Source organism: Podarcis liolepis (genome assembly GCF_965112155.1).
Source record: "Podarcis liolepis genome assembly, chromosome: 7".
Lineage (NCBI taxonomy): Eukaryota > Metazoa > Chordata > Lepidosauria > Squamata > Lacertidae > Podarcis > Podarcis liolepis.
This window is the reverse complement of record NC_139561.1, coordinates 12,199,604-12,225,702: the sequence shown is the minus strand read 5'-3', so window position 1 is coordinate 12,225,702 and position 26,099 is coordinate 12,199,604. Positions and strand designations below refer to the sequence as shown.

Genomic DNA, 26,099 nt, shown 5'->3' with positions numbered 1-26,099 from the left:
CAGATCACTTTAAAAGGGAATCTTCTCCTGCCTCCACGTATCTCAGATCCCTTATCAAGTGCGGGTGACGGAATGTGGTGGGGTTCATTCTTTGGCCATTAACATTTCCTGGTCCTGCAGGGATATAAAGATGGGGAGAGCGTCAGGGTTTGCACCGAGAAAGGAAGAAGAGAGGGAGATCAGTGGCCATCGTAGAGTTGGAAGGGCCCTCAAGAGTTATCTAGTCCAACCCCAACACCATGGGATTAGCAATTCCTTTCCTCCTTGTCCTGTTCTTCATTGGCGGTCAACTCGAAGGCAGAGCTTCCCACGGTTCAGAGCTAGCAGACCTCAAGGTAAGAGGAAGAAGACTGTTGTTGCTGAGTCGTTTAGTCGTGTCCGACTCTTCGTGACCCCATGGACCAGAGCACGCCAGGCACTTCTGTCTTCCACTGCCTCCCGCAGTTTGGTCAAACTCATGCTGGCAGCTTCAAGAACCCTGTCCAACCATCTCGTCCTCTGTCGTCCCCTTCTCCTTGTGCCCTCCTTCTTTCCCAACATCAGGGTCTTTTCCAGGGAGTCTTCTCTTCTCATGAGGTGGCCAAAGTACTGGAGCCTCAGCTTCAGGATCTGTCCTTCCAGTGAGCACTCAGGGCTGATTTCCTTCAGAATGGAGAGGTTTGAAGAAGACTAGCAGGGCTCTAATTTCGGGTTGGTTCGGACAACAGAGCTGAAGGATTGCGTCCTATGCTAGTCCTACTCAGAGTAGACCCCCTCGAAGTTAATGGGCAGGGCTGACTTCTCCTGCACACTCCATGGATCTCAGCAGCCGGCTCCGCAGTAACTGAGAGCAGGGCTTTTGGTGTGGCTGCCCCTGTTCTATGGAATAGCATCCCGTTCAGTATACGACAGGCACTCACAATTTTCTGCACTTCCCAGAAACAGCTGAAGCCATCTTTGTTCGTGTGGGCTTCCACAGCTGAATGATTTGGTATCCGTTTAGTGTTGTTTTTAAATTTATCTGCCCTTACTTTCCGTGCTGTTTCTAAACTGCTTTTATTGCATTCGGAACTTCACCTTGAGATCTGTGTGTGTGGAATATTATTATTATTATTATTATTATTATTATTATTATTATTATTATTATTAAAATAATATTTTATTAGAATTTTACAAACAATAAAGAGTTTCAAAGTTTAAACAAAAAATGAAAACAAAGAATAACCCTAATAAAAGAAAAAAGAGCTACAAATATACAAAAACAAAACACGTGAAAAATGCAAAATAAAAAACAGTTAAAAAGAAGAAAAAGAAAGAAAGAAATATTTTCATATCTTATACTTCATTTACTAGTTTCCTGACCTCCTCACACCTCCCTTTCTGTATTCCAGTTCAGATATTTAATTCAGCAAGTCCTTACCCTCTGTCATTTGTCCTTGCTCAACATCTTAACCTATTATAAATATATATTTTCCACCATTATCAATCCATATTTACATACTCTTGTTAATCTTTTTACCAATACCGCATTGTTTTCAATCCAACATCTCTTTAACATTCATTAATTTTACAGTATTTCTGCAAGTAGTCTTTAAATTTTTTCCAATCTTCTTTCACCACCTCTTCTCCCTGATCTCGGATTCTGCCAGTCATTTCTGCCAATTCCATGTAGTCCATCACCTTCATCTGCCATTCTTCCAGGGCGGGTAGATCTTGTGTCTTCCAATATAATTATAATTATTTTGAATCTTAATAACAGCTACTTCTTCTTTGGCGATCCCTCGTAGCCGAGTAAGATTGTCTTCCATAAACACATTTTTAACAGTGAGTCTGTAAGTGACTGCGGGGGCCAATTCTGGATCCACACGTCCTTCCACAGTGAGGACATAGGTTTCTGGGCGGGAGTTGATCACGGTGAGGGTTCGCCAAGCATGCCTTCCTCTTAGCACATTTCTCCCTTGTGTCCTGAGTTCGAGTGTCTTCAAAGCCCATGACATCTTTGGTCAAGGCTGTTCTCCCATTGGCGCGCTTGCAGGCCAGTGTTCCCCAATTGTCAGTGTTTATCCTACATTATTTTAGATTTGCCTTGAGAGGGTCTTTAAACCTCTTTTGCTGACCACCAGCATTACGCCTTCCATTTTTAAGTTCGGAATAGAGCAGTTGCTTTGGAAGACGACAATCAGGCATCCGCACAACATAACCAGTCCAACGTCTTAAGACCATTAATTTCAGAGGGTCTATTCACGGTAAAACTTTGTTGGCTGCAACCCGGCGCAGTCCAGCAGTTCAGAGTGCCAAGCTAGGACTTGGGAGACCAGAGTTCAGATCTTCACTCAGCCACATGAAGTTCACTGGGCGACCTTGGACCACATCACCAGCTCTCAGCCTGGCCTACTATGCAGGGCTGTTGAGAGGACAATACAGGGAGCAGGGAAACCGTACATGCCTCCTTGAGCTTTTGGAGGACAGATGGGATATAAAGCAACCAATACCTCAATGAACTAGATTCTTCTACCCTTGAATCATTGCAGAATGATTCATTCTCTGGCATCTCCAGGTAAGAATGGGAATGTCACCCCTCTGAAGCAATGGAGAGCTACTGCCAGTCAGTGTAGACAGTATTGAGCTAGATCAGGGGTCTGCAACCCGCGGCTCCGGAGCCGCATGTGGCTCTTTTACACCTTTGCCGCGGCTCTGGGGCGGATACTAGTGAGGGGAGGAGGCGCATTGTGCGCCCTGACACTCCCCACTGTGGCGGGCACTGTACTGGCTGTGACGTCGCATGGGGGCGGTGCGTGCGTTAGTCACGCACCGTCCCGCCCTCCCGCCCTCCCGCCCGCTACATTGCAAGGGGCATGTACACTGGTCACTGCATTGAAAGGGGGCATGTACGCTGGTCACTGTTTTGAAGGGGAGTGAAGAACACACACACACAAAAAGGTAACTTGTTAATTTAACGTTTATTTCTATGAGGAGGAGTAATTCTGAGGGGTCAAACAAAGAAATAATAAAAAAGTGACAAAAAAGTTGTTTTTATAATGACGAGTTTTGTGGCCCACAGTTTTTTTTTCTTCGGAAACGGGACTAAGTGGCTCTTTTCGTCTTAAAGGCTGCAGACCCCTGAGCTAGACGAACCAAGGGTCTGATTTGGTACAAGGTAGCTTCCTAGGTTGCAGGGACGCTGGTGGCGCTGTGGGTTAAACCACAGAGCCTCTTGGGCTTGCCGATCAGAAGGTCAGCGGTTCAAATCCTCACAACGGGGTGAGCTCCCGTTGCTCGGTCCCAGCTCCTGCCAACCTAGCAGTTCGAAAGCACATCAAAGTGCAAGTAGATAAATAGGTACCGCTCTGGTGGGAAGGTAAATGGTGTTTCCGTGCGCTGCTCTGGTTCGCCAGAAGCGGCTTAGTCATGCTGGCCACATGACCCGGAAGCTGTACGCCGGCTCCCTCGGCCAATAAAGCAAGATGAGCGCCGCAACGACTGGACCTAATAGTCAGGGGCCCCTTTACCTTTACCTTTTTTAGCTTCCTAGGTTCCTGGGTGTTAAGGTAAGAGCCATACCTGCTTTGTGTGTGGAAGGCTCCAGGTTCGATTCCCCACCAGGTAGAAATTATCAAGGGGATGCTTTAACTTCAAAGAGCACAGAAAATAATTTATTAAATCCAATGCATTGAAAAGTTCAATTATTTAGTGCATTGGACTTAATAAATTCGGACTGAAATTCCCAGGTGTCAAAAAAGCTTATTTATGTAGGCTACTACTGCGGCTCGTGTTTTGTGAGCCCCCAAAAGGAAACCGAGCGAGGTCCCAACTAAAGAAGAATGGCAACTTAAACTGATATGCGCAGCTTGCAGATTTTACATGTAGAATAACAGGACTAGAAGAACATATGTTTAAAGAAAACGCTTATTGAATATATGGGAAATAATTGTGTACAGCTGAAAACGCTGGCAGCATTAAGCATTATTTTGTGAACCGCCCTGAGACCCCCGGGTATAGGGCGGTAAATAAATAAATAAATAAGAATTCAACAGTGTAATTAAGTTTTGATGGATGCAGTAATGGAATACTGAATAGTATAGATTTTTGTAAAATATGCAGGGATTTGTGATATGTAAAATGAACCATGGAAAGAGAAGAAGGGAAGTCATTGATCTCTTAAGGATGTAAAACGAGTATCTTAAATTGTAAAACAGAAAATTTAATAAAAATTATAAAAAAGCAAAGTTCAATTATTCAATTACTGTAAAGTAAATGTATTTCTTTCCGTTTTGTGGGCCAAATCGTTTTTATTGTTTTTTCGAATTTTACCAGATCAGCCGCAAATTAAGACAGATCTAACACAAGAACATAGGAAAGATTTTTATAAATTGCCTAAAGTGGAGTCAGACCCTTGGGTTCACCCTCTCAGTATTGTCTGCCCTGGCTGGCAGCGGCTCTCCAGGGATTCAGGCAGAAAATCTTTCCCAGCCCTACCGGAAGATGCCATCGGGGAGTTGAGCCTGGGACCTTCTGCATGCAAAGCAGGTACTCTGTGTCTGCACTACAGAGTCCCTCCTGCACAGGAGTCTAACTTCTGCTTGTTTGTTTTTGCAATCGTTCAGTCCGTAGAGTGTGAGACACTCTATCTTAGGGTTGTGGGTTCGAGTCTCACATCGGGCAAAAAGATTCCGGCATTGCAGTGGGGCTGAGCTAGAAGACCCTCATAGTAAAGGTAAAGGGACCCCTGACCATTAGGTCCAGTCGTGGCCGACTCTGAGGTTGCGGTGCTCATCTCGCTTTACTGGCCGAGGGAGCCGGCGTACAGCTTCCGGGTCATGTGGCCAGCATGACTAAGCCGCTTCTGGCCAACCAGAGCAGCACACGGAAATGCCGTTTACCTTGCCACTGGAGTGGTACCTATTTATCTACTTGCACTTTGACGTGCTTTCGAACTGCTAGGTTGGCAGGAGCAGGGACCGAGCAACGGGAGCTCACCCCGTCACGGGGATTCGAACCACCGACCTTCTGATCGGCAAGCCCTAGGCTCTGTGGTTTAACCCACAGTGCCAGCTGCGTCCCTACTAAGGAAGATAGCAACACAGTAAAACAGTTAATTGCACATTTACTCAAAATCCAATAAAATATATTCGGCCTTCCAGGTCCCTCTGTGCCCTCGAACCCTGATAATGTTTCTGGTTTGCCTGGATGGAGCAAAGAGAAGTGTGCGCAAGATTGTGGGAAGAAACTAGGTAATGGTAAAGGGACCCCTGACCATTAGGTCCAGTTGTGGCCGACTCTGGGGTTGCGGTGCTCATCTCGCTTTCGTTGACCTTCCCGCCGGAGTGGTACCTATTTATCTACTTGCACTTTGACGTGCTTTCGAACTGCTAGGTTGGGAGGAGCAGGGACTGAACAACAGGAGCTCACCCCGTTGTGGGGATTTGAACCGCTGACCTTCTGATCGGCCAGCCCTAGGCTCTGTGGTTTAACCCACAGCACCACCGGCATCCCACAGATGACCCTCATGATCCCTTCCAATTCTATGGTTCTTCTTCTCTTCCCCTCCCCACTCCTGTTTCCCAGGCCCTTCTGGAGCTCCTGGAAGACAGACTTGAATCTGGAGGAAAGGAGTTGGAGCTCGGTCAAGGATTGAACGAACCGAACGATGAAACAGCCAGAGATGTTTCCCAGGCTTATGCCACCTGGGACAACGAATACGCAAGGCCGCAGGGTGAAGGTGCCTTTGGTCCCAGCAGCTGGGAGCAGCCAGAGGCAAGAGAGCCGGCGGCTGCAAGGAACAAACTGAGAGCCCTTTTCAACTCTCCCCGCAGCCTGCAAAGGTCCTCAAGCTGCTTCGGCCAGAGGCTGGACAGGATAGGGACCTCGACCGGACTTGGCTGTAACAGGAACCGGGTAAGGAAACACAGGAAGGTGCCTGACATTGAGTCAGCCCATTGGTCGATCTAGCGCAATGTTGTCTACACAGGCTGGCAGCAGCATTCTGAGATTTCAGGCAGAGTGTCTTTCTGGCTGGAGAGGCCATTGGGGACTGAACTTGTGACATTCTGCATGCAGTGCAGGTGATCTAGCTCTGAGCTAAAGCCCTTTGTGTATTGGGGGAGCACTTTGCAATAGCTATTCACTTGTTTATTAGTTATCCAACATGATTTACACAGTAAGGGGACACAGGAAGGTGCCTGGCATCGAGTCAGCCCATAATATTGAATACGGCTAATGGGTTAAATTATGGAACATAGGTATGAAATTTACAGCATGCTCCACCTCAAGAGAAAATTTAGGAAAAATGATGTACCGGTGGTATATCACCCCGGTTAAATTGGCCAAAATGTATAAATTGAGCCTGTTGGAAATGTAAAGTAAAAGATGGGGATCTCTACCACATGTGGTGGGAGTGTGAAAAGATGAAAAAAAAAGGGGGGGGATTTAATATACAATGAACTGAAGAAACTTTTTAAGTATACATTCCCGAAAAAAACGGAAGCTTTTCTATTAGGGATCATAGGGGAGGAAGTTAAGAAGGAGGACCATAAATTATTCCAATATGCTCCTGCAGCAGCTGGAATACTGGTAGCACAAAAATGGAAATTACAGGAGACCCCAACAATAATGGAATGGCAGGCTAAATTTTTTGAGTATACAGAATTAGCTAAAATGACCTACAGAATTCGAGACCAAAAAGGGACAAAGTTTGAAGAAGAGTGGGGTAAATTTGTGGCATATATAAGATCTAACTGTAGAAGTTTAAAGACTACAGCAGGGTTGATCTAAATCCTGTGATGTGTATGGAAGATGAATAAGAATCTACAAGAGAAGACATATTTTAAGAAAACCGAAGCGGGAAGGAAGGAAGTCTGGGCGTGAATATACGCAGTGTAAATAAGATGACATAAAATGATGACTGTAAAAGATTGTTTTATTTTGTTGTATTTTTGTTTGTGAAAAATTTAATAAAAAGCAATTTTTTAAAAAAAACTGCTTCGGCCAGAGGCTGGACAGGACAGGGACCTTGACCAGACTTGGTTGTAACAGGAACCGGGTAAGGGATTAGGAACACAGGAAGGTGCCTGACATCGAGTCAGCCCATTGGTCAATCTAGTGCAATGATGCCTACACAGGCTGGCAGCAGCATTCTGAGATTTCAGTCAGAGTGTCTTTCTGGCTGGAGATGCCATTGGGGACAGATATTGTATTTTAATATTTTGCTGGAAGCTGCCCAGAGTGGCTGGGTAATAATAATAATAATAATAATAATAATAATAATAATAATAATAATACTGTGGTACCTCAGGTTAAGTACTTAATTCGTTCCAGGGGTCTGTTCTTAACCTGAAACTGTTCTTAACCTGAAACACCACTTTAGCTAATGGGGCCTCCCACTGCCGCTGCGCCGCCACAGCACGATTTCTGTATTCATCCTGAAGCAAAGTTCTTAACCCGAGGTAATATTTCTGGGTTAGCGGAGTCTGTAACCTGAAGCGTATGTAACCCGAGGTACCACTGTAATAGTAATAATAATAATAATAATAATAATAATAATAATAATAATAATAATAATAAGTGGTAGAGTCAATAATGGTATAGACAATAATGGGGGAAAGCCAGACAGCTTTAAAATAGCAAAAATGAGTCGGATCCTGGAGTGCTTTGCAAGATAACTGTCAAAAGGCAGTTTTGAGGGAGGGTAGAAAAGATTTTCCCAGTCTATCATTTCATGATGCTTTCCTGCCCATCAATTTATTTCTTTTCCTGTCTTAACTTATAAACTCTCCCAACTCCAGGGCTTATCCCCACCCCTGCCACACTCCATGGTAACAGACAACTCTGCTTCAACACGGTGCTGTCGCTCCTAGTTGGCTTTGTAATAAATGTTGCTCTTTTATTCTCTCTCCCTTCTCGCAGAACTGAAGCTGATGCAAACCACCGTCTCCATCTTCTGTCTTCGACGACAACCAACTCCCCAGCCTTCCCCTGCTCCCATGGCACCTGATTAAGGCACTCCCGACTACTCCTATCAAAGAATGCACAACTTCCTTGGCATGCGGACAATTCACCGGCACTTTCACCATGACTTAGTTCCCAGAGATCATGATAAGGATGGAAGGCGATGAGGTTCTACTTGTAAGCCCACTGCAAGCTCTCAGGACTGGGAGGGAGGGAAATTGGACGTTCCCCCTGCTTTGTAACACGAATTGGCTTCATTTCCGCAAACGCATGCGATCAAAAGCGGCAACTTGGACGCCCTTGCTCTGTTCAGGGATATAAAAGGGATTCAGCACCATGGAAAGGGACCACATATCTTTTTGCCTGGTCTCTCAAGCCCCGGAACTGCCTTGTTCCCACACAGGATTTCCCACAACTTGGCAGTGGCTCGCCGGAAGATGTTGGGATGCCAGTTCCCACTAGCCAGGATGGTTAATGGTCAGGGTTAATGGACACCGTGGCCCAACAATATCTGAGATCCTAAGGTTGAGAAAAGCTTGTAGGTGTGGAAACATCTGAGCCTTCCTTCTCCTTGTGTCACATGCCAAACTGCTTCCCCCCAGCACAGAATATAGGAGCTGTGCCAATGGTCCATTTTGCTCAGTATTGCCTGCACGGACTTGCAGCAGCTCTCTAGGGTTTCAGACAGGGAGCCTATGCCCGTTATTTTCTCAAGAGCCTCTTGCAACAGCTGCCATGGCTGATTTTTCATAAAGGACGCCCCCTGCCCAATATTCCAGGCCCATTTCCTGCTGTTTGCTGTTTTAACCGCTGCATTAAATGGTGCATTTGCAGTGACAAAATCCGCGCAACCCTTGTATTATTACTTGCCTGTATATACCTGTGTTCTCTGGCGACTGCAGGTAAAAAGACCTCAGGGTTGGGAGTGATACGAGACTCCTCTTCCTGAGATTTCACCTGGTCCTTGGAATGCTTCTCCCCAAGCCACACCCCTCTCCAAATAGGCCACACCCCATTCTACTCAGGCCACGCCCCTTACAGACCCTGCTTTGTGTTTCTGCTGGGCTGCAATGTGTCCTTAAATGGTGATTACGCCTCTTGCTTGCCTGAATGGAGGATGAAGAGTATAGAAAGCAGCCTACTGTACACATGGTAAAAATTACATTTGTTGCTCCGTTTACTTTCACCCCAAGCCCACCTGTCCCTGGCATGTGCCCCTCAGCAGGCTGCCAAGAAAGAAATCTGGTCCTCAACTTGAAAAGGGGTCCTCAGCCCTGTTTTATAATTAGAGACCCAATATTAGAGGCAGTGTACCACTGAATATCAAGTGCTGGGGACCAATGGCTTGAGAAAGAGTTGCCTTTGTTCTTCGCCTGCAAACTTCCCAGAGTCAGCTGGCTGCCCTCTGACTTCTTTTAGGGCAAAGAGAGGGGATGCTATGTGAGATCAACACATTAGGTACACTGGAAGTCAGATAATTGGTCTATCCAGTTCGGAAAACCTTTCCCAGACCTGCCTGAAGATGCCTGGGATTATAGCTGGGACCTTCTATAATAAAACAATAATAATAATAACTTAATAATAGTTTATTATTTATACGCCACCCATCTGGCTGGGTTTCCCCAGCCACTCTGGGCGGCTCCCAACAGAACATTAAAAACACAATAAAACATTAAAAACATCCCTAAACTGGGCTGCCTTTAGATGTCTTCTAAAAGTCAGATAGTTGTTTATTTCCTTGACATCTGATGGGAGGGCGTTCCACAGGGTGGGTGCCACTACTGAGAAGGCCCTCTGCTTGGTTCCCTGTAACCTTACATCTCGCAGGGTGGAAACCACCAGAAGGCCCTTGGAGCTGGACTTCGGTGTCCTGGCTGAAGGATGGGGGTGGAGACGCTCCTTCAGGTATACTGGGCCGAGGTCGATTAGGGCTTTAAAGGTCAGTACCAACACTTTGAATTGTGCCCGGAAACGTACTGAGAGCAAATGTAGGTCTTTCAGGACCGGTGTTATGTGGTCTCGGCAGCCACTCCCAGTCACCAGTCTAGCTGCTGCATTCTGGATTCATTGTAGTTTCTGGGTCACCTTCAAAGGTAGCCCCACGTAGAGCGCGTTGCAGTAGTCCAAGCGGGAGATAACTAGAGCATGCACCATTATGTTCAAAGCAGGTGCTCTACAACTGAGCTATGGTCCTTCTGCTAACATGTAACACAAGATTCTAGTCCTCATGGCTCCAGGTAACAGGCTGATTTAAACAGAACCATGGGAAGTGGTGTCATACCATGAGTCAATCTGGCTCAATATTCTCTACGCTGACTGGCCGAGGCTCGCAAGGTTTTCCATCTGCCAGGGATCAAACCCAGGAGCTTCTGAATGCAAAGCAGGTGCTCTAAGCCAGTGTTTCCCAACCTTGAGCCTCCAGCTGTTTTGGACTACAACTCCCATCATCCCTTGCTAGCAAGACCAGTGGTCAGGGATGATGGGAATTGTAGTTCAAAAACAGCTGGAGGCCCAAGGTTGGGAAACACTGCTCTAAGCAACTGAGCTACTGCTCTCTTCTATGTCCAGGTGGCCGAAGGAAGCCAAGCAACTAGAAAGGTGATGCACAACAGAAGGAAATAGTCATCACAAAAGATCCTTGAAGACAGAGGCACGGGAGGAATTTAATTTATTTTCTTTCTTCCCCCCCCCCAAACAAAGAGGATGGCCATGGTTAAACACTACAGGTGGTCAAATACAAATAATAATAATAATAATAATTATCTCACTCATTTTTTAAAAAAATAAAAAATAAAAATTATATACACAACAGAATTAATTCCCATCATTTGGTCACAAACACTCCCCTCAGGGGGAAAAATAAACACAAATTAGATTGGAGGAAGAAAACATTGAGAGGGTTTACCAGGGGAATGCACTGCGACATGGAGGAACGAGATAGGGGTTATGCCTTGATATGGCAATTTAACACTGTTTAAGAGGTCAGAGCGGGCAGTGAAAAGGAGAACGCATGAATATTTGCCCCAGATTTCTCTGCCCTGGGCTCAAGCTTAACACTGATCTGAGGGTTTAAGGGCCTTGTGTCTGTTTGGGAGTCTAGGCTTGACCGGGGGGGGGGGGCGCGTGGAGAGAGAAGGGGTGGGTTTTGGCCAAGCCATCAGCAGACCTCAAGCAGTCTGGGGCGACCATTTCGGAAATGAGGGTTTGAGTGGCACATTTGAGACAGGGAAGCTAGCAAGTCTGCATCACTGACTTTCAATCAGCCAGATGGAAACAATCCCCTTGCAACGTGGGACAAAAGTGTTGCTTTCTGGGCAAACCAGGTGTGAAGAACCTCTGGCCTTCCAGGCGGTTGCTGAACAGCAACTCCCCATCATCCCTGGCCATTTGCTTGGGCTTACAGTTTGTTAGCATCGGGGGGGGGGGGGCAAAGCTTCCCCACATCTGTGATAAACCCTTTTCTCCCCTGTAGCTTAACTTCGCAAAATGAAAAGCACTGAGTAAAGATTCTGCCCGCTTCCTCCTCCTTTAAAAACGAAAGAGTTGAAGGGGATGAGATGCTCCCAGAATTATTCGGGAGGGACCCAGGAAAGCAAAACCCTTCCTGTTGCTTTGTCCTGGATGAGAGGCATTTGGCGGTGGTGGGAAGTGGTCAGCGCCAAATGTGTGTGGATGTTGGGCTACGCGCATTTTTAAAATGTGCGTCTAACTAAAGGCAAGACATGCCCACACCTCAGTGAACTGCAGAGGCCACAGAGTTCGGCGGTGGCAGGCATTAATCGGCATAGATTCCATCCGTTCAAGACTCCCCCTGGTAACATAGGAACACAAAGCCATTGTTGCATGGGTTACACACACACACACACACACACACACACACACACCCCTTTTTAAAAGCATGGTTGAATAGACTCAGAAGGCACGACCTGAAAGTAAAGAGACAAGGAATGGGTGTCTTATCGGAGGGAAGTGAATAGGCTGGAACCAAGCCCAGCTCAGGAACTTAAGCTATGGTTCTTTGGACAACAGCGTGGGAGCAAAAACTCACATGCCCCTCCCCTACCACGCACCCCAACAAATGCACACCATCATGATATACCCCTTTCCCCCCCCAGACCCAAACACACACACACACCCTACAACCCCCCACCCACAAAATTCCCCCTGCACAAAAATCTCAGCAATCTCAAGCCCACGAGAAGCCCAGCAATGAGAACAGGAGCATCACCTAGCAAGAAACCGAGATGCGCTGAAGCTCTGTATCTTAGCTCCGCTAACAAGCCCCTTGTCGGCATGTGCGGGAACAGTGGAACTTTTCATCATGATAGAGAAGAGGAAAGATCCCTTAGAGAGAGAGAGAGACAGAGAGAGCACAGCTGCCCTGTCAGGATAGCTGACACTCCACAGGATAGGAGTCCTAAAGCCACTGGGGCAATTTTAGGTTTCGAAATGAAGCAGCACTTGATCTGGGCATCGCCAGGATGCCAAAAACAAATAAATCGGCTCGAAACACAGAAATGTATTGTCAAGCTCCTTCGAGCCAACAGCTCTGGGGAGTTGGGGAAGACAGTCCTTAATTGGTTCGACATCTTACGAGATCGCAGTGAAGGAAAAAAACCCGACACGTTCTGGGCAAGCTTTGCAGAGAAGTGGCAAAGCAGCTCACTTAACTGGCTGTTAAGTCAAGATGTCAACGATGCCGCGGCTGTTAGGTGCCAGGCTGCTGGACTTCGGGGGGGGGAGGCTGCCCCTCCCCTTTCACAAGGGGGCAGCACAAAAAAATCACACATGCCCCCCAACAAACCACAGACTTGTCATTTGGTGGCAATGAAATCTTCAACTCTCCCACTTTTTAACACGGCTTGCAGATCAATAAGTTACAGAGGGGTTCAAACTTGTGGCAACTTTTTTTTTTTTGTAAGAGCTTAGCAATTTAAGAGTAGTAGTTGCCGTCAAGGACAAAGGCTTAGGAAGAAAGTTGATTATGCCCCAGCTAAGAGAGAGAGAGAGATAGATAATAATTTTAAAAAGTGGTTTGCAGAGCTGAGCTGATACCTGCTGCAACCAGAAAATGCCAGGGCCAAATTAAGGTTTAAAGATGTGGACTGCCCTCCTTCCTTCTTCCTCAAGGGGTCAAAGGAATAAAGCAGTGGGTCTGAGAAGCAGAAAACAGCTGGTCTTTCAATGGATTTAGAGGGACAGAGAGGAGGGCCTGGTTCTGATTTTTCTGTCCCTTAAAAAAAACAAAAAAAACCACACGCACCACCACACAATCACAAAGAGCTATGAAGAGACAGACTTTACACATTGTAAACACACATTGCACATTTACACACACACACACACACACACACACACACACACACCCTTAATTCCTGGTTCAAGGAGATGAAATCAGAACTCGAAACCAGGCAATTTTTGTGTCCCACCCCCCAGCTATACCCCGGGAGCCCAAACATATAATTTCGGAAGACAGGAAACTGAGATGCCTGAATTAGCGTCACTGGCGGCACAGAATGGTTTAAAAGAGGGAGGGGTCCACAAACACAGGGGTTGCATCCAGCTGAGAGTAGACCCACTGAAATTCACAGGCCGGAACTTATTAATTTCAGGAGGACTATTGTAAGTAAAACTAACATTGGAGACAGCCCACGTTTTGGTTTTAAAGACACCGACAAGGTTGTGATGGGGTGAGACGCTCGGCGTGATTCCTTCCCTGCCTGCCTTGTGGCACAGAACAGGTTTTAACAGGTGGGGTGACATGGAAGGAGGATTTTGTTTTATTTTTGTGTGCAGGCAGAGCTGTAGGGGTTCCTTTCTTGGAATGCATTTTCTCTCCGGCTGTTCGGCCTGGGAAGAAAAAACCTGCAAAATCCACACTCCACAACTGTGCTTTATCAAGACCATCAGCATCAGGGCTGTCACCTTTCCAAACCGGAGAGATTTAGCAGAAGCAAGAACAGGGGGGGGGGGGGACCTACGGAGGCAGGAGTCCGCTGGAATAACTGCGAAGGGGGCAGCCGAGATGGGGCTTGCGAGAAGCCCCAGACCGGCCTGGGCTGGTTTGAGGTGACTCTGCAATTACATGAACTCTCTCAAGTGCTCCTGAAACTGCTGCAGACAGCCCCCCACCCACCCACCCTTTGCAAAAAAAACCAACCTATTTCGGTCCTGGACTGGGTGTCACAATTGCAACTTTTCAAGACTTGCTAGTTAAAGGGAAGTCTTTCTATGAAAACTGAATTCTCAGGGAAACCCCTGGAAATCTACTGTTCGGAGGACTGAATTCCCCAGCAGTCCTTACAATCACTTGCAGGAGGAAGGGAAAGATTGGAGATCTGCCGTGGGGTGTGGGGGTGTCAAAAAACCCAACCAGATGTGTCACAGGTAGATTTGAGGGGACATGGCAGGGCCACGCTGCAAACTGGCGCCTCTGTAGAGACAGAGCTGTTGTCCCAATGCACACGACCCTCTCAGGTTTGCTTAGGGAATTGCTGCTAAATGCCTAGCGCATGCAGGAGAAAACCTTTAAACACTCCTGAAATATATTTAAGTTTGGTTTTCTACACAGTGGCAGCAGCCTGGTATGGAGCAACCAGCTAGTGGCAGTTTAAGGGGCTGAGACAGGTAGGAATTATGGGCACCGATCACCGGTGGGTTTGATTAGGGGAAACTTCCACCAATGAGTTTGATTTTCCCTGCAAAATATCTGCAGCAGGGTGTCAGCCAGCCACCCGCAAGGCAAGCAAGATTCTTCTCAGTGATGCTGAACCGACACCGGCCATCAAGCCTACTGTGTACTGGAAACCCTTCAGGCAAACTGGTTCAGCTCAACTCCCAATGTCTCTCTCCCTCGAGAGCAGGGTTTTGCCCTCCAGAGGCCACTGGACTCCCAACTCCCATCAGCCCTGCGACCAGAGATGATGGGAGTTGTAGTCCCAACATCTGGAAGGCCACCGGTTCCAACCCTCTGCTCTAAAGCTTCCATACTACAATGCCAACCTAAGATGGCCCGGGAAAAGATAATGTGAGGTCCCAATTTCCAATTTAGGGTGCTGACTTGTTCTTTAAAAAAATTAAGCTTTTAGAGAGCTGGGAGACCTGAATCTGTTCTGTATGCCCATACCTGTTCCATCTTGGGTCTTCAAGGCAGGGTTGGTGAATCTGTGACTCCCTTCAGGGGCTGGACTACAAGTCCCAGCAGCCAGCAGTGGTCAGAGGTGATGGGAGTTGTGGTCCAGCAATGCCTGGAGGGTTGTAAGTGCAAACAAACCCATAGCGCTCCAGCTGCCAAACCCTTGCAAAACTGACCCATGTGGCTTTCCTCACAGAGGCAAACGCTGCCTTTCACTAACACACACAAACGCACCCCAACATACACTTACTTTTAGTGGCACGATTGTTCGTTCCCTTCCATATGCACCTATAACCTCCCCCCCCCCCCAAAAAAAAAAGATAATTAAGGATCACGGGTTTGATTCACTCAAGTGGAGACTTTTCCCCACCCCCAAACATCAAGGATCCCAGCCTCTAGCCGAGAAAAAAACAACTCAAAAGTGCAGTTAAGTGGAATGAAAATGAAAATTCTACGCAGGGAATTCCAGAGTCTCCGGTAAAAAAAAAGAGAGAAAAAGTGTCTCTTCTTCTTAGCCTTACTGAAACTACGAATGTGAAATAGGAGGAAATTGCTGGCCCAAGCTTGAGATATAGCGGCTAAGTGCTGCGTTGGTCTTCTGAATCTTTCAAGATGGTGAACACCTGGTTTTAGGATAAGGCAAGGAGAGGAGAAAAGGACAGGTGTTCCTTCCATCTGGATTATGGCATAGATATGAATCGTGCCAGCAGGGCGGTGAAATGTCGGGACGATGCCGATCGGAAGCCAATCGGGGCAGCAGGTGAGCGAGCCCCTAAGATTAGCCGGCGAGCGTTCAGACCACAACTCCCAGAGTCTCCCGGCCCCCCGAGAGGTCACTGGGGGGCCTCCCCCCAGTGAGAAAGAAGCCGGTCCGCTTTTGTTGCCTTTAAAGTGCACGAAGGTGAGCCGGGGGCCACGCGGGATCCGAAGCGGCGGCTTGGGAGGCGGGAGCGGAGGGGTCAGACGGTCCGGTAGTGCTGTCGTAGCCTGGCCTGCAGGAATTCGTGGGTCAGGTTGTGGCGCGTGATGATGCCAACGATCTGCGAAGAGGCGGCGGGAGAAAAAGAGGGCAGGGTAAACCAGTGTTACGGAGGAGGCTGGATCAGAACAAAGGCCATCTCGTCCATCTTTTAGTGTGGCAGCATCTACACAATGGAACTCCCTGCCTATTGATACCAGGCATGCGCCTTCACTCTTTTCAGCCATTGCTAAAAACGTTTTTGTTTAGACAAGCCTTCCCGTAACTTTGCTTTATTCTCTTTGTAAACTGGTTTAGGTTTTCGTTCTTTATTTATTTTTTTGTACAATCAAGCAATGCATATATTTTATTAAATAAACAGTCTAGCAGCCCATGACCTGAAAACTGCAATGCACTCTCTGTAGAGCTGCCCTCGAGCCTGGTCTGAACTCTCCAGACATGGAAGTTCTGAACACGGAAGTTCTAATTTGCCAGTGCAAGAACATTTTGCCTTGGAAGTCGAACGGAATCCGTTCCGGTAGTCCGTTCAACTTCCAAAACGTTCAAAAACCAAAGCGCAGCTTCTGATTGGCTGCAGGAAGCTCCTGCAGCCAATCGAAAGCCCCATCAGACATTCAGCTTCCCAAAACAGTTCGCAAACCGGAACAGTCACTTCTGGGTTCGCGACATTCGAGAGCCAAATCGTTCGGGAACTAAGCTGTTTGACTTCCAAGGTACAACTGTAAATGCATCTGGCCCTCCCTCCATGAATCTGAACTACCGTATTTTTTGCTCTATAAGACCACAAGACGCACCTATTTTTTGGAGGAGGAAAACAAGAAAAAAAATATTCTCAATCTCAGAAGCCAGAACAGCAAGAGGGATCACTGCGCAGTGAAAGCAACAATCCCTCTTGCTGTTCTGGCTTCTGGGATAGCTGCGCAGCCTGCATTCGCTCCATAAGACGCACACACATTTCCCCTTACTTCTTAGGAGGGAAAAAGTGAGTCGTATAGAGCATAAAATACGGTATGTTGGCTGAGGCTGGTAGGAACTGCAGCTCAAAAGACCCAGAAGACAGGCAGACTTATGCCTCCAAACACCTGCTAGTTCATTGCAGGATAACCTAGTGTATTGTGGTATAAAAAAGCGTTATTCAGAATAGTGGTTTGCATGACCCCCTAAGTAAGATAAAGGTAAAGGTTAAGGGACCCCTGACCGTTAAATCCAGTGTTGGCCGACTGGGGTTGCGGTGCTCATCTCGCTTTATTGGCCGAGGGAGCCGGCATACAGCTTCTGGGTCATGTGGCCAGCATGACTAAGCCGCTTCTGGCGAAACCAGAGCAGCGCAGAGAAATGCCGTTTACCTTCCTGCTGGAGGGGTACCTATTTATCTACTTGCACTTTGACGTGCTTTCGAACTGCTAGATTGGCAGGAGCAGGGACCGAGCAGCGGGAGCTCACCCCGTCACAGGGATTCGAACCGCCGACCTTCTGATCGGCAAGCCCAAGAGGCTCTGTGGTTTAACCCACAGCGCCACCCGCATCCCTACTAAGGAAGATAGCAACACAGTAAAACAGTTAATTGCACATTTACTCAAAATCCAATAAAATATATTTTGTTTAATTTATTCAACAACATTGATAAGCTTGATCTAAAGGTACCAGCGTTTCAGAGTCTGATAGCCACTTATACCTCCGGCAACCCCCTTGGTAATCCCACCAACCCCCATGGGGCAGAACTGCCCACGTGGGGGACCCACTCCTTGGGAGAGCCACCCAGACTTTTGCCTCCATACATCTGCTAGCAGTTTATGCCAGGATCATCTAGCCCAGGGTTTTGCAAACTTTGGGTCTCAAGCTGTTCTTGGACTACAACTCCCATCATCCCTAGCTGGCAGGACAAAGTGTCAGGGATGATGGGAAGTGTAGTGCAAAAGCTGCCAGAGACCCAAGTTTGGGAAACACCGATAGCCCGGCATACTACAAACTGGCCCTCCTATGCTCTGCACTGTATGTTGGGATTGTTTGTTCAGGAGCACAGCAACATCTAGTGGTGGTTATTAGGCAGACACATTTGCCTTAAAGCTCTGGATCAGGCACCCCCAAACTTGGCCCTCCAGCTGCTTTGGGACTACAATTCCCATCATCCCTGACCCCTGGTCCTGTTAGCTAGGGATGATGGGATTTGTAGTCCCAAAACAGCTGGAGGGCTGAGTTTGAGGATGCCTGCTCTGGATTCTCCAGCAAGGCGGCCTCTGGATTTTAAACTCTTGGCACAAACCTAACTAGGTGGGAGAGGAAGTAGTGGGAGAAAAGTTACACCCAGCCCCAGTTGCAAAATTCTTCCCAAAGACAGTATGTACAGGTTAAACTCACCTCCCCCACAGCATTCACCACGGGCAAATGCCTGAGCCCCATCGTCCGGAAGAGGTTGAAGACTTGCGAGACGTGAGTATTCGGCGAAACCGTGAAAGGGGAGGGATTCATGTAAGGCGTGATGTCCTGCCAGAGGAGTTAAGCAGACATGGGGGAAGATCATCAAAAGCAACCCAGCAATAATGCAGAAAGAAGCACTTTTGTAATAAGCTAAGGAGAGCCAACTGGATCAGACCAATAGCCCATCTATTATTATTTTTGCCTGTTTATGTATTTTTTTCAATTTTGTACTTTTCAAGTTTATACATTTCACTGATTTTAGAATCATTCTGACATTTCAAAACTTGATTTCCTTCCCCCTCTTTCTGCGGTTCCTTAAATTTGTTTTTAATATCGTCTGCATATCCAAATTACGGTAACTTAATTTGCTCATTTATTCTTCTTCTCTAAATATATACTCTTATGAAACTGCAGGTTATTACAATAATCCTGCCAATATCTGTTTATAATTTATCTGCAACTATTCAATAAACTATTTCCATTCTTTTATTTAAAAAAACTGTTATCTTGATTTCTTATTTTTCCAGTAAGTTTTGCCATTTCTGCATATTCCATAAGTTTTTGTATGCATTCTTCATTTGCTGGGACTTCTGCTTCTTTCCACTTTGGGGCAAGTAACGTTCTTGCCGCTGTAGTAGCATACATGAATAAGTTTCTATACATTTTAGGTAGTTCTGTCCCTAGAATTCCCAAAAGAAAAGCTTCTGGGTGTTTTTTTTTTACAAAGGTTATTTTAAACACCCTTTTCATTTCGTTACATATCATTTCCCAGTAAGCTTTAACCTTACCACAAGAGCACCACATATGATAAAAAGAACCTTCTTTCTCTTTACATTTCCAACACTTCTTTGATTTAGATTTATACACTCTTGCCAGTTTACTCCATGTTAGATACCATCGATATATCATTTTCGGGGGGGGGGGAGGGCTCTTGGGTTTGAGTCCTGCTTGTGAGTCTCCCCCAGGATGATAGACTAGATGGTCCACTAGCCTGGTCCTTCAGGGCTCCTGTTATGTTCTTATGTGTTTACCAGCCAGCTAGTTCTTTGTCCCATTTCCTTCCACTGCTGGAATCTACCAGTCCGCTTGTGGAAGCCGCTTCCCCAGAGAGATAAACAAAACGGGGAACATTTACAGTGGTGCCTCGCAAGACGAAAAGAATCTGTTCTGTGATTCTCTTCGTCTAGCGGGTTTTTTCGTCTTGCGAAGCAGGCCCATTGAAGGATTAGCGGATTAGCGCTATTAGCGGCTTATCTGCTGATCGGAACAGCTGATAAGCGGTTTAGAGCTATTAGCGGCTTATCTGCTGATCGGATCAGCTGATAAGCGGCTTAGCGGCTTGGAAAAAGGGGGGGAAGGAAAAAAAAACAGCAGGAACTCACAAGACATTGTCGTCTTGCGAAGCAAGCCAATAGGAGATTCGTTTTGCGAAGCACCTCCAAAACGGAAAACTCTTTCGTCTAGCGAGTTTTCCGTCTTGCGAGGCATTCGTCTTGCGGGGCACCACTGTATTTGATTTAGATTTATACATTTTTGCCAATTTGCTTGGTGTTTGGTACCATCTAACGCAATAGCCCATCTAGTCCAGCATTCTGTGGCCCAATGGAAAACTCGCAAGCAAGAGCCCTCTCTCCTCCTCTGGTTTCCAGCCACAGGTATTCAGATGCATTGCTGTGGAGGAAGAGCACGGCCATTGTGGCTGGTAGCTATTGACAGCCTGACACTCCACAAATTTGTGCAAGCACACCTTCTAATAATAATAATAATAATAATAATAATAATAATAATAATAATAATAATAATTTGTTATTTATACCCCGCCCATCTGGCTGGGCTTCCCCAGCCACTCTGGGCGGCTTCCAAAAAAATATTAAAATACTGTAACACATCAAACATTAAAAGCCTCCGTAAACAGGGCTGCCTTCAGATGTCTTCTAAAAGTATGGTAGTTGTTCTCTTTGACATCTGGTGGGAGGGCTTATCACAGGGCGGGTGCCACCACCGAGAAGGCCCTCTGCCTGGTTCCCTGTAACCTCACTTCTCGCAGGGAGGGAACCGCCAAAAGGCCCTTGGAGCTGGACCTCAGTGTCCAGGTAGAATGATGGGGGTGGAGACGCTCCTTCAGGTATTCTGGGCCAAGGCCGTTTAGGGCTTTAAAGGTCAGCACCGACACTTTCAATTGTGCTCGGAAACGTACTGGGAGCCAATGTAGGTCTTTCAGGACCAGTGTTATATGGTCTCAGCGGCCGCTCCCAGTCACCAGTCTAGCTGCCGCATTCTGGATTAGTTGTAGTTTCTGGGTCCCCTTCAAAGGTAGCCCCACATAGAGTGCATTGCAGTAGTCCAAGCAGTAGATAACCAGAGCATGCACCACTCTGGCGAGACAGTCTGCGGGCAGGTAGGGTCTCATCCTGCGTACCAGATGGAGCTGGTAGACAGCCGCCCTGGACACAGAATTAACTTGTGCCTCCATGGACAGCTGTGAGTCCAAAATGACTCCCAGGCTGCGCACCTGGTCCTTCAGGGGCACAGTTACCCCATTCAGGACCAGGGAGTCCTCCACACCAGCCCGCCTCCAGTCCCCCCAAAACAGTACTTCTGTCTTGTCAGGATTCAACCTCAATCTGTTGGCCGCCATCCATCCCTTACCACAATCATCCTGGGGTTCAGAAGCGTGAGGTCCAGATCATGGATGTCGGGATAGCGAGGGTAATCTTCCGCCATCTCGCCGTACGAAAGGCGAGGCTGGCTGGTGCTCTGGAAGGCAAATCTCAGTCAGGCGGACACAGATCAAATCCTACGGCGTATCAAAAGTGGAGGAGAACAGGAAATCCTGGACTGTGAATTTCTACTGCAAGGGAAGCTGGGGCAGGACCACTGTCCTCTAGAGTCCTGGAAGGGAATTTCTGATCTTTGAATGAGAAGAGTCATCCCCACTTATTTGTAAAAATATGTACATACCACTGTTGATTAAATAAATAACTAAATCAGAACAGTGTACCAATAACAGTACAATAAAACTACAGTCACACCTTGGGTTAAATATACTTTGGGATGGATATTTTTGGGTTGCGCTCCCCGGCGACCCCGGAAGTAACGGAGTGCGTTACTTCCAGGTTCCGCCGCTAACACATGCACAGACGCTCAAAATGATGTCACGCGCATGTGCGGAAGCAGCGAATTGGTTGTGTTCGCTTCGGGATGCGAACTGGGCTCCGGAACGGATCCCGTTCGCATCCAGAGGTACCACTGTACATAAAAAAGTTAAAATCAGATTATGCAGTGCGGAGGCACACACATCAATCATAAGCTACTCCCAATGAGCTGAAAAAAAGAACAGCTCTTTTAAGATTAAATTTGGGTTCTATTTGTCCTCTATGGATGTTTCAAACATATCAAGGCAGGACAGGAGAGGAATTTTCTTGGGAAACTCAATAAAAAATGTTAATCGTTTGAATAAAAAAAGGACAACTATCCACTGGGGGGGGGGGCCAGGAACATGGGGATCTTTTCCCTTCAGGTGCAGGTGAGAAGGGAACATCTCTGTCAGGGACGCTGTCGATGCAAGGTCTCTTCCACACTACACAATAATGTCGCCCCAAGCCGTTCGCAGGCCCAAGTAATCCAATAAGCGGAACTGACTCACCGACTGATTCTCTGCGTAACAGACTCCTCGCACCAGCAAGGTGACCAGCTGCGAGCGCAGGATGAGGCCGTGGAAGGTCAGGGGCCGGAATCGCTCCTCCATGGTCCACTCTTCGCTGGGTGACTGGTCCGGGTAAAGGTTAGGATATGGGGTGTACCTGGGATGGGGGGGGGGGGAAGAGTCGATCAGGTAACATACAGGTAATTATTGAGCAAGCCATTCTGGAGATGGATTGCAGGGGTGCCTGCAGGAAAAAGGGGCCGGCTCAGGCCAGTCAGCTCCTGAAACATTTGCACGCTTTTACTAGCTCCCTAAGTACCTGGCGTTGAGATGAAAAACTCACCGGCCTGGCACCAGCTAGATGCTTTAGACTACAGTAGTACCTTGGTTCTCAAACTTAATCTGTTCCAGAAGTCCATTCCAACACCAAAGCGTTCCAAAACCAAGGCACACTTCCCCATAGAAAGTAATGCAAAATGGATTCATCTGTTCCAGACTTTTAAAAACAACCCCTTAAACAGCAATTTAACATCAATTTTACTATTGAACGAGACCATTGATCCATAAAATGAAAGCAATAAACAATGTACAGTGGTGCCTCGCAAGACGAAAAGAATCGATTCTGTGATTCTCTTAGTCTAGCGGTTTTTTCGTCTTGCGAAGCAAGCCCATTGACAGATTAGCGGATTAGCGCTATTAGCGCTATTAGCGGCTTATCGGCTGATCGGATCAGCTGATAAGCGGCTTAGCGGCTTAGAAAAAAGGGGGGAAAGGAAAAAACCCCGCAGGAAGCAAGCCCATAGGAAATTCGTCTAGCAAAGCACCTCCAAAACGGAAAACTCTTTCGTCTAGCGAGTTTTCAGTCTTGAGAGGCATTCGTCTTGCGGGGCACCACTGTACTGCAGTCACACAATCAATCAGTAGCCGTACTGGGTTCCACAGTGTCAAAAAAACAAAACAAAAAGAGCCGCAAAAACGCAAAATAAATAGCAAAAACAGACAGACCTCAGCGTAACACTCAAATCGGAAGCCTAACACTCAAAACGGAGCATGTTCGGCTTCCGAAAAGAGTTCGCAAACCGGAACACTTACTTCCAGGTTTGCAGTGTTTGGGTTCCAAGTTGTTTGAGTACCAAGGCGTTTGAGAACTGACTGTACATCTTCCATCAGAGGCGGGGACCTGACGTCCAAGCCTTGCATGTGGGGCTCTCCCCAAGGCCAAGCCCTCTCTCTCCCAGAGGCCACACCCCTCACCCGCCCCCCCCCTTGATGCTTTTGTCTGGCCTGAGCGAGTCCTGGAACTCTGTATGCCTCGTTTGCCCGGATGGGGGATAGAGAAGGGTATGCAAGTGTGTGCGTAAATGCTAGTTTGCTGCGTGCAGGAGAAATTGCTCCACCCACTTCCACCTCCAGCCCCGCCCACCACTGGCATGCCAGAGCCCCAGGGGGCTGCTTGGGTTGAAATATTACACTCAAGGCACCTTTTATCATATGTGGCGGAAATGTAAGGTAGTAAAAGATTTTAGGAAATGATATATAACGAGTTGAAAAAAAGTTTAACATTTTCTTTAAAAAACCTGAAGCTTTCCTTTTAGGAATTCTAGGTGCCGAAATCCCAAAGGAGCAGCAAGGACTATTTATGTATGCGACCACGGGATACATTGCAGGGATGTTATTGGCCCAGAGATGCAAAGAAGATAAAGTCCATACCAGAGAAGAATGGCAGATCAAGTGGATTATGCCTAAATGGCTAAAATGACCAGACGAGTCAGAAATCAGGAAGACCAAAATTCTAATAAGGAATGGGGAGAATTTATAACTTATCTTAAAAACCATCGTGAACAGTTAAAGTTGTTAGTAGGATTGGAATATCAGTTGTAGTTTAAGAGTGAGTTTTGGACACAATGGAGAGATAAAAGACTTGGATTGTCATAAAAGATGCAGGTAAAAGGTAAAGGGACCCCTGATCATTAGGTCCAGTCGTGGCTGACTCTGGGGTATTGGCGCTCATCTTGCTTTATTGGCCGAGGGAGCCGGTGTACAGCTTCTGGGTCATGTGGCCAGTATGACTAAGCTGCTTCCGGTGAACCAGAGCAAAGCACAGAAACACCGTTTACCTTCCCACCAGAGCGGTACCTATTTATCTATTTGCACTTTGACGTGCTCTTGAACTGCTAGGTGGGCAGGAGGTGGGACCGAGCAACGGGAGCTCACCCCATTGCAGGGATTTGAACCGCCGACCTTCTGATCAGCAAGTCCTAGGCTCTGTGGTTTAACCCACAGTGCCACCAGGAGGAAATGGATTAATAAAAGGACCCACAAAGGGAAGTCGAGGAGATTGCTTGGAATCTTGTTTTTATGTTGTATATCTCTTGACTGCAAAACTTTGATTTGGAAAACCAAATAATTTTTTAAAGGAATGTTGCACTCAGCCTGAAAAAGATGCCCCCCCCCATCCCGTCCCGTTCTGTGTTTGCTCACCTGCGCTCCAGCATCTGCTGCAACATGTCCTCTGTCTCCGGAGGCTCCTCCGTCGCGATGTGGTCGTCGCAGACGTTGCGAAGCTCGCTGGATGGGTAGGACTTCATGGACTGGCTGCGTTTACGCTGCTCGCCGGCCCGCGTGAGGATGCTGGATTTCTGGCAAAAAATAAACCACCACTGTTTCATCACGTCCATCGTTACTGACTTCCAAGAGGAATTTGAAAGACATTGCTCTTCCCCCAGGCACTGGGTGGCCGAGGAATTAATACCACGAGATAGAATCATGCGAGTTGTAGAGTTGTAAGGGAACGCCTCTAGTCCAACCTGCCTCATACCAATGGGCAGGGAGTTCCAAAGATCTAGGAGCTGCCATACTCAAGGAAAGCACTCCATTCGTTCCCCACAAGGGACTCCGTGCCAGAACCCACCTTGAACTTGATGTTGTTGCTGATCAGCTGGTCCCACTTCATGAACTCCCTCTCGTACGCCCGGTTTTCGGTCACCACCGGGAAGGCGTGGTGAACCGTCGTGCGCAAGATGCTCACGAGGGACTGGATCCGGGTGTGGGGGTAAACGTACATCAGGTTGGGCTCCATGATGTCGCTGGCTCTCAGCCTGGGGAACATCAGAAAGAAGCAGGCTTGAGAGTTGCACACACACACACACACACATGCACACAGAGCAAGCAATTTTGACACAGGACACACAGGACAACTTAAAGATTGTTGAGATCGGGGACTGACTTGTCCATTTCTGCCTTGGTTTCCCACTCGAGAAGCGGCACCCCTCGCAAGTTGACGTAGATGTCGTAGATACCCTTGTTGAAGAGGTCTCCAGTCCATTTGGCTACCTGGAAAGAGGAGGATGAGGAGGAGCTGGTACGACAAGCTCCTACACACAGGAGAAAAACCTCCAGATTAGATCACTGCAATGCGTTCTACATGGGGCAGACCTTGGAGACAACTCGGAAACCTCCATTGGTTTCCACAATGGCCAGACTGCTGGCTGCGGCTCCCTTTAGATCTCATATAAGGTAAAGGACCCCTAGGGACACGGGTGGCGCTGTGGGTAAAACCTCAGTGCCTAGGACTTGCTGATCGTATGGTCGGCGGTTCGAATCCCCGCGGCGGGGTGAGCTCCCGCCGTTCGGTCCCAGCTCTTGCCCACCTAGCAGTTCGAAAGCAATCTTAAGTGCAAGTAGATAAATAGGTACCGCTTTATAGCGGGAAGGTAACGGCGTTTCCGTGTGCTGCGCTGGTGCTGGCTCGCCAGCTGCAGCTTTGTCACGCTGGCCACATGACCCGGAAGTGTCTTCGGATGGCGCCGGCTCACAGCCTATAGAGCGAGATGAGCACGCAACCCTAGAGTCGGACACGACTGGCCTGTACGGGCAGGGGTACCTTTACCTTTAAAGGACCCCTGGGTGGTTAAGTCCAGTCAAAGGCGACTATGGGATTGCGGCACTCATCTCGTTCTCAGGCCAAGGGAGCCGGCATTTGTCCACAGACAGCTTTC

At 47.4% G+C, this 26,099-nt stretch overlaps 3 protein-coding genes across 3 annotated transcripts in view; 2 read left to right on the top strand and 1 right to left on the bottom strand.

Annotated features, from left to right (window-relative positions):
- Positions 1-26,099, top strand: part of LOC310712097 (C-type natriuretic peptide 1-like) — a 132,811-nt gene that overhangs the window by 28,954 nt on the left and 77,758 nt on the right. The gene's annotated exons all lie outside the window — the stretch shown is intronic.
- LOC310712094 (natriuretic peptides A-like) lies at positions 130-8,765 on the top strand. The gene is made up of 3 exons (XM_083514765.1): positions 130-335; positions 5,545-5,874; positions 7,882-8,765. The coding sequence occupies exons 1-3, from the start codon at positions 240-242 to the stop codon at positions 7,885-7,887; spliced, it is 432 nt and encodes a 143-aa protein (XP_083370891.1). The 5' UTR covers positions 130-239; the 3' UTR covers positions 7,888-8,765.
- Positions 10,576-26,099, bottom strand: part of CLCN6 (chloride voltage-gated channel 6) — a 38,606-nt gene continuing 23,082 nt past the window's right edge. The window contains exons 17-23 of the mRNA XM_083514639.1: positions 25,328-25,434; positions 25,013-25,199; positions 24,583-24,740; positions 22,102-22,258; positions 21,105-21,212; positions 18,396-18,521; positions 10,576-16,098 (exon numbers count right to left, since the gene is read on the bottom strand). Of these exons, the coding sequence (XP_083370765.1) occupies positions 16,018-16,098; positions 18,396-18,521; positions 21,105-21,212; positions 22,102-22,258; positions 24,583-24,740; positions 25,013-25,199; positions 25,328-25,434 (924 nt within the window). The 3' untranslated portion in view covers positions 10,576-16,017. The remainder of the gene's footprint in view (positions 16,099-18,395; positions 18,522-21,104; positions 21,213-22,101; positions 22,259-24,582; positions 24,741-25,012; positions 25,200-25,327; positions 25,435-26,099) is intronic.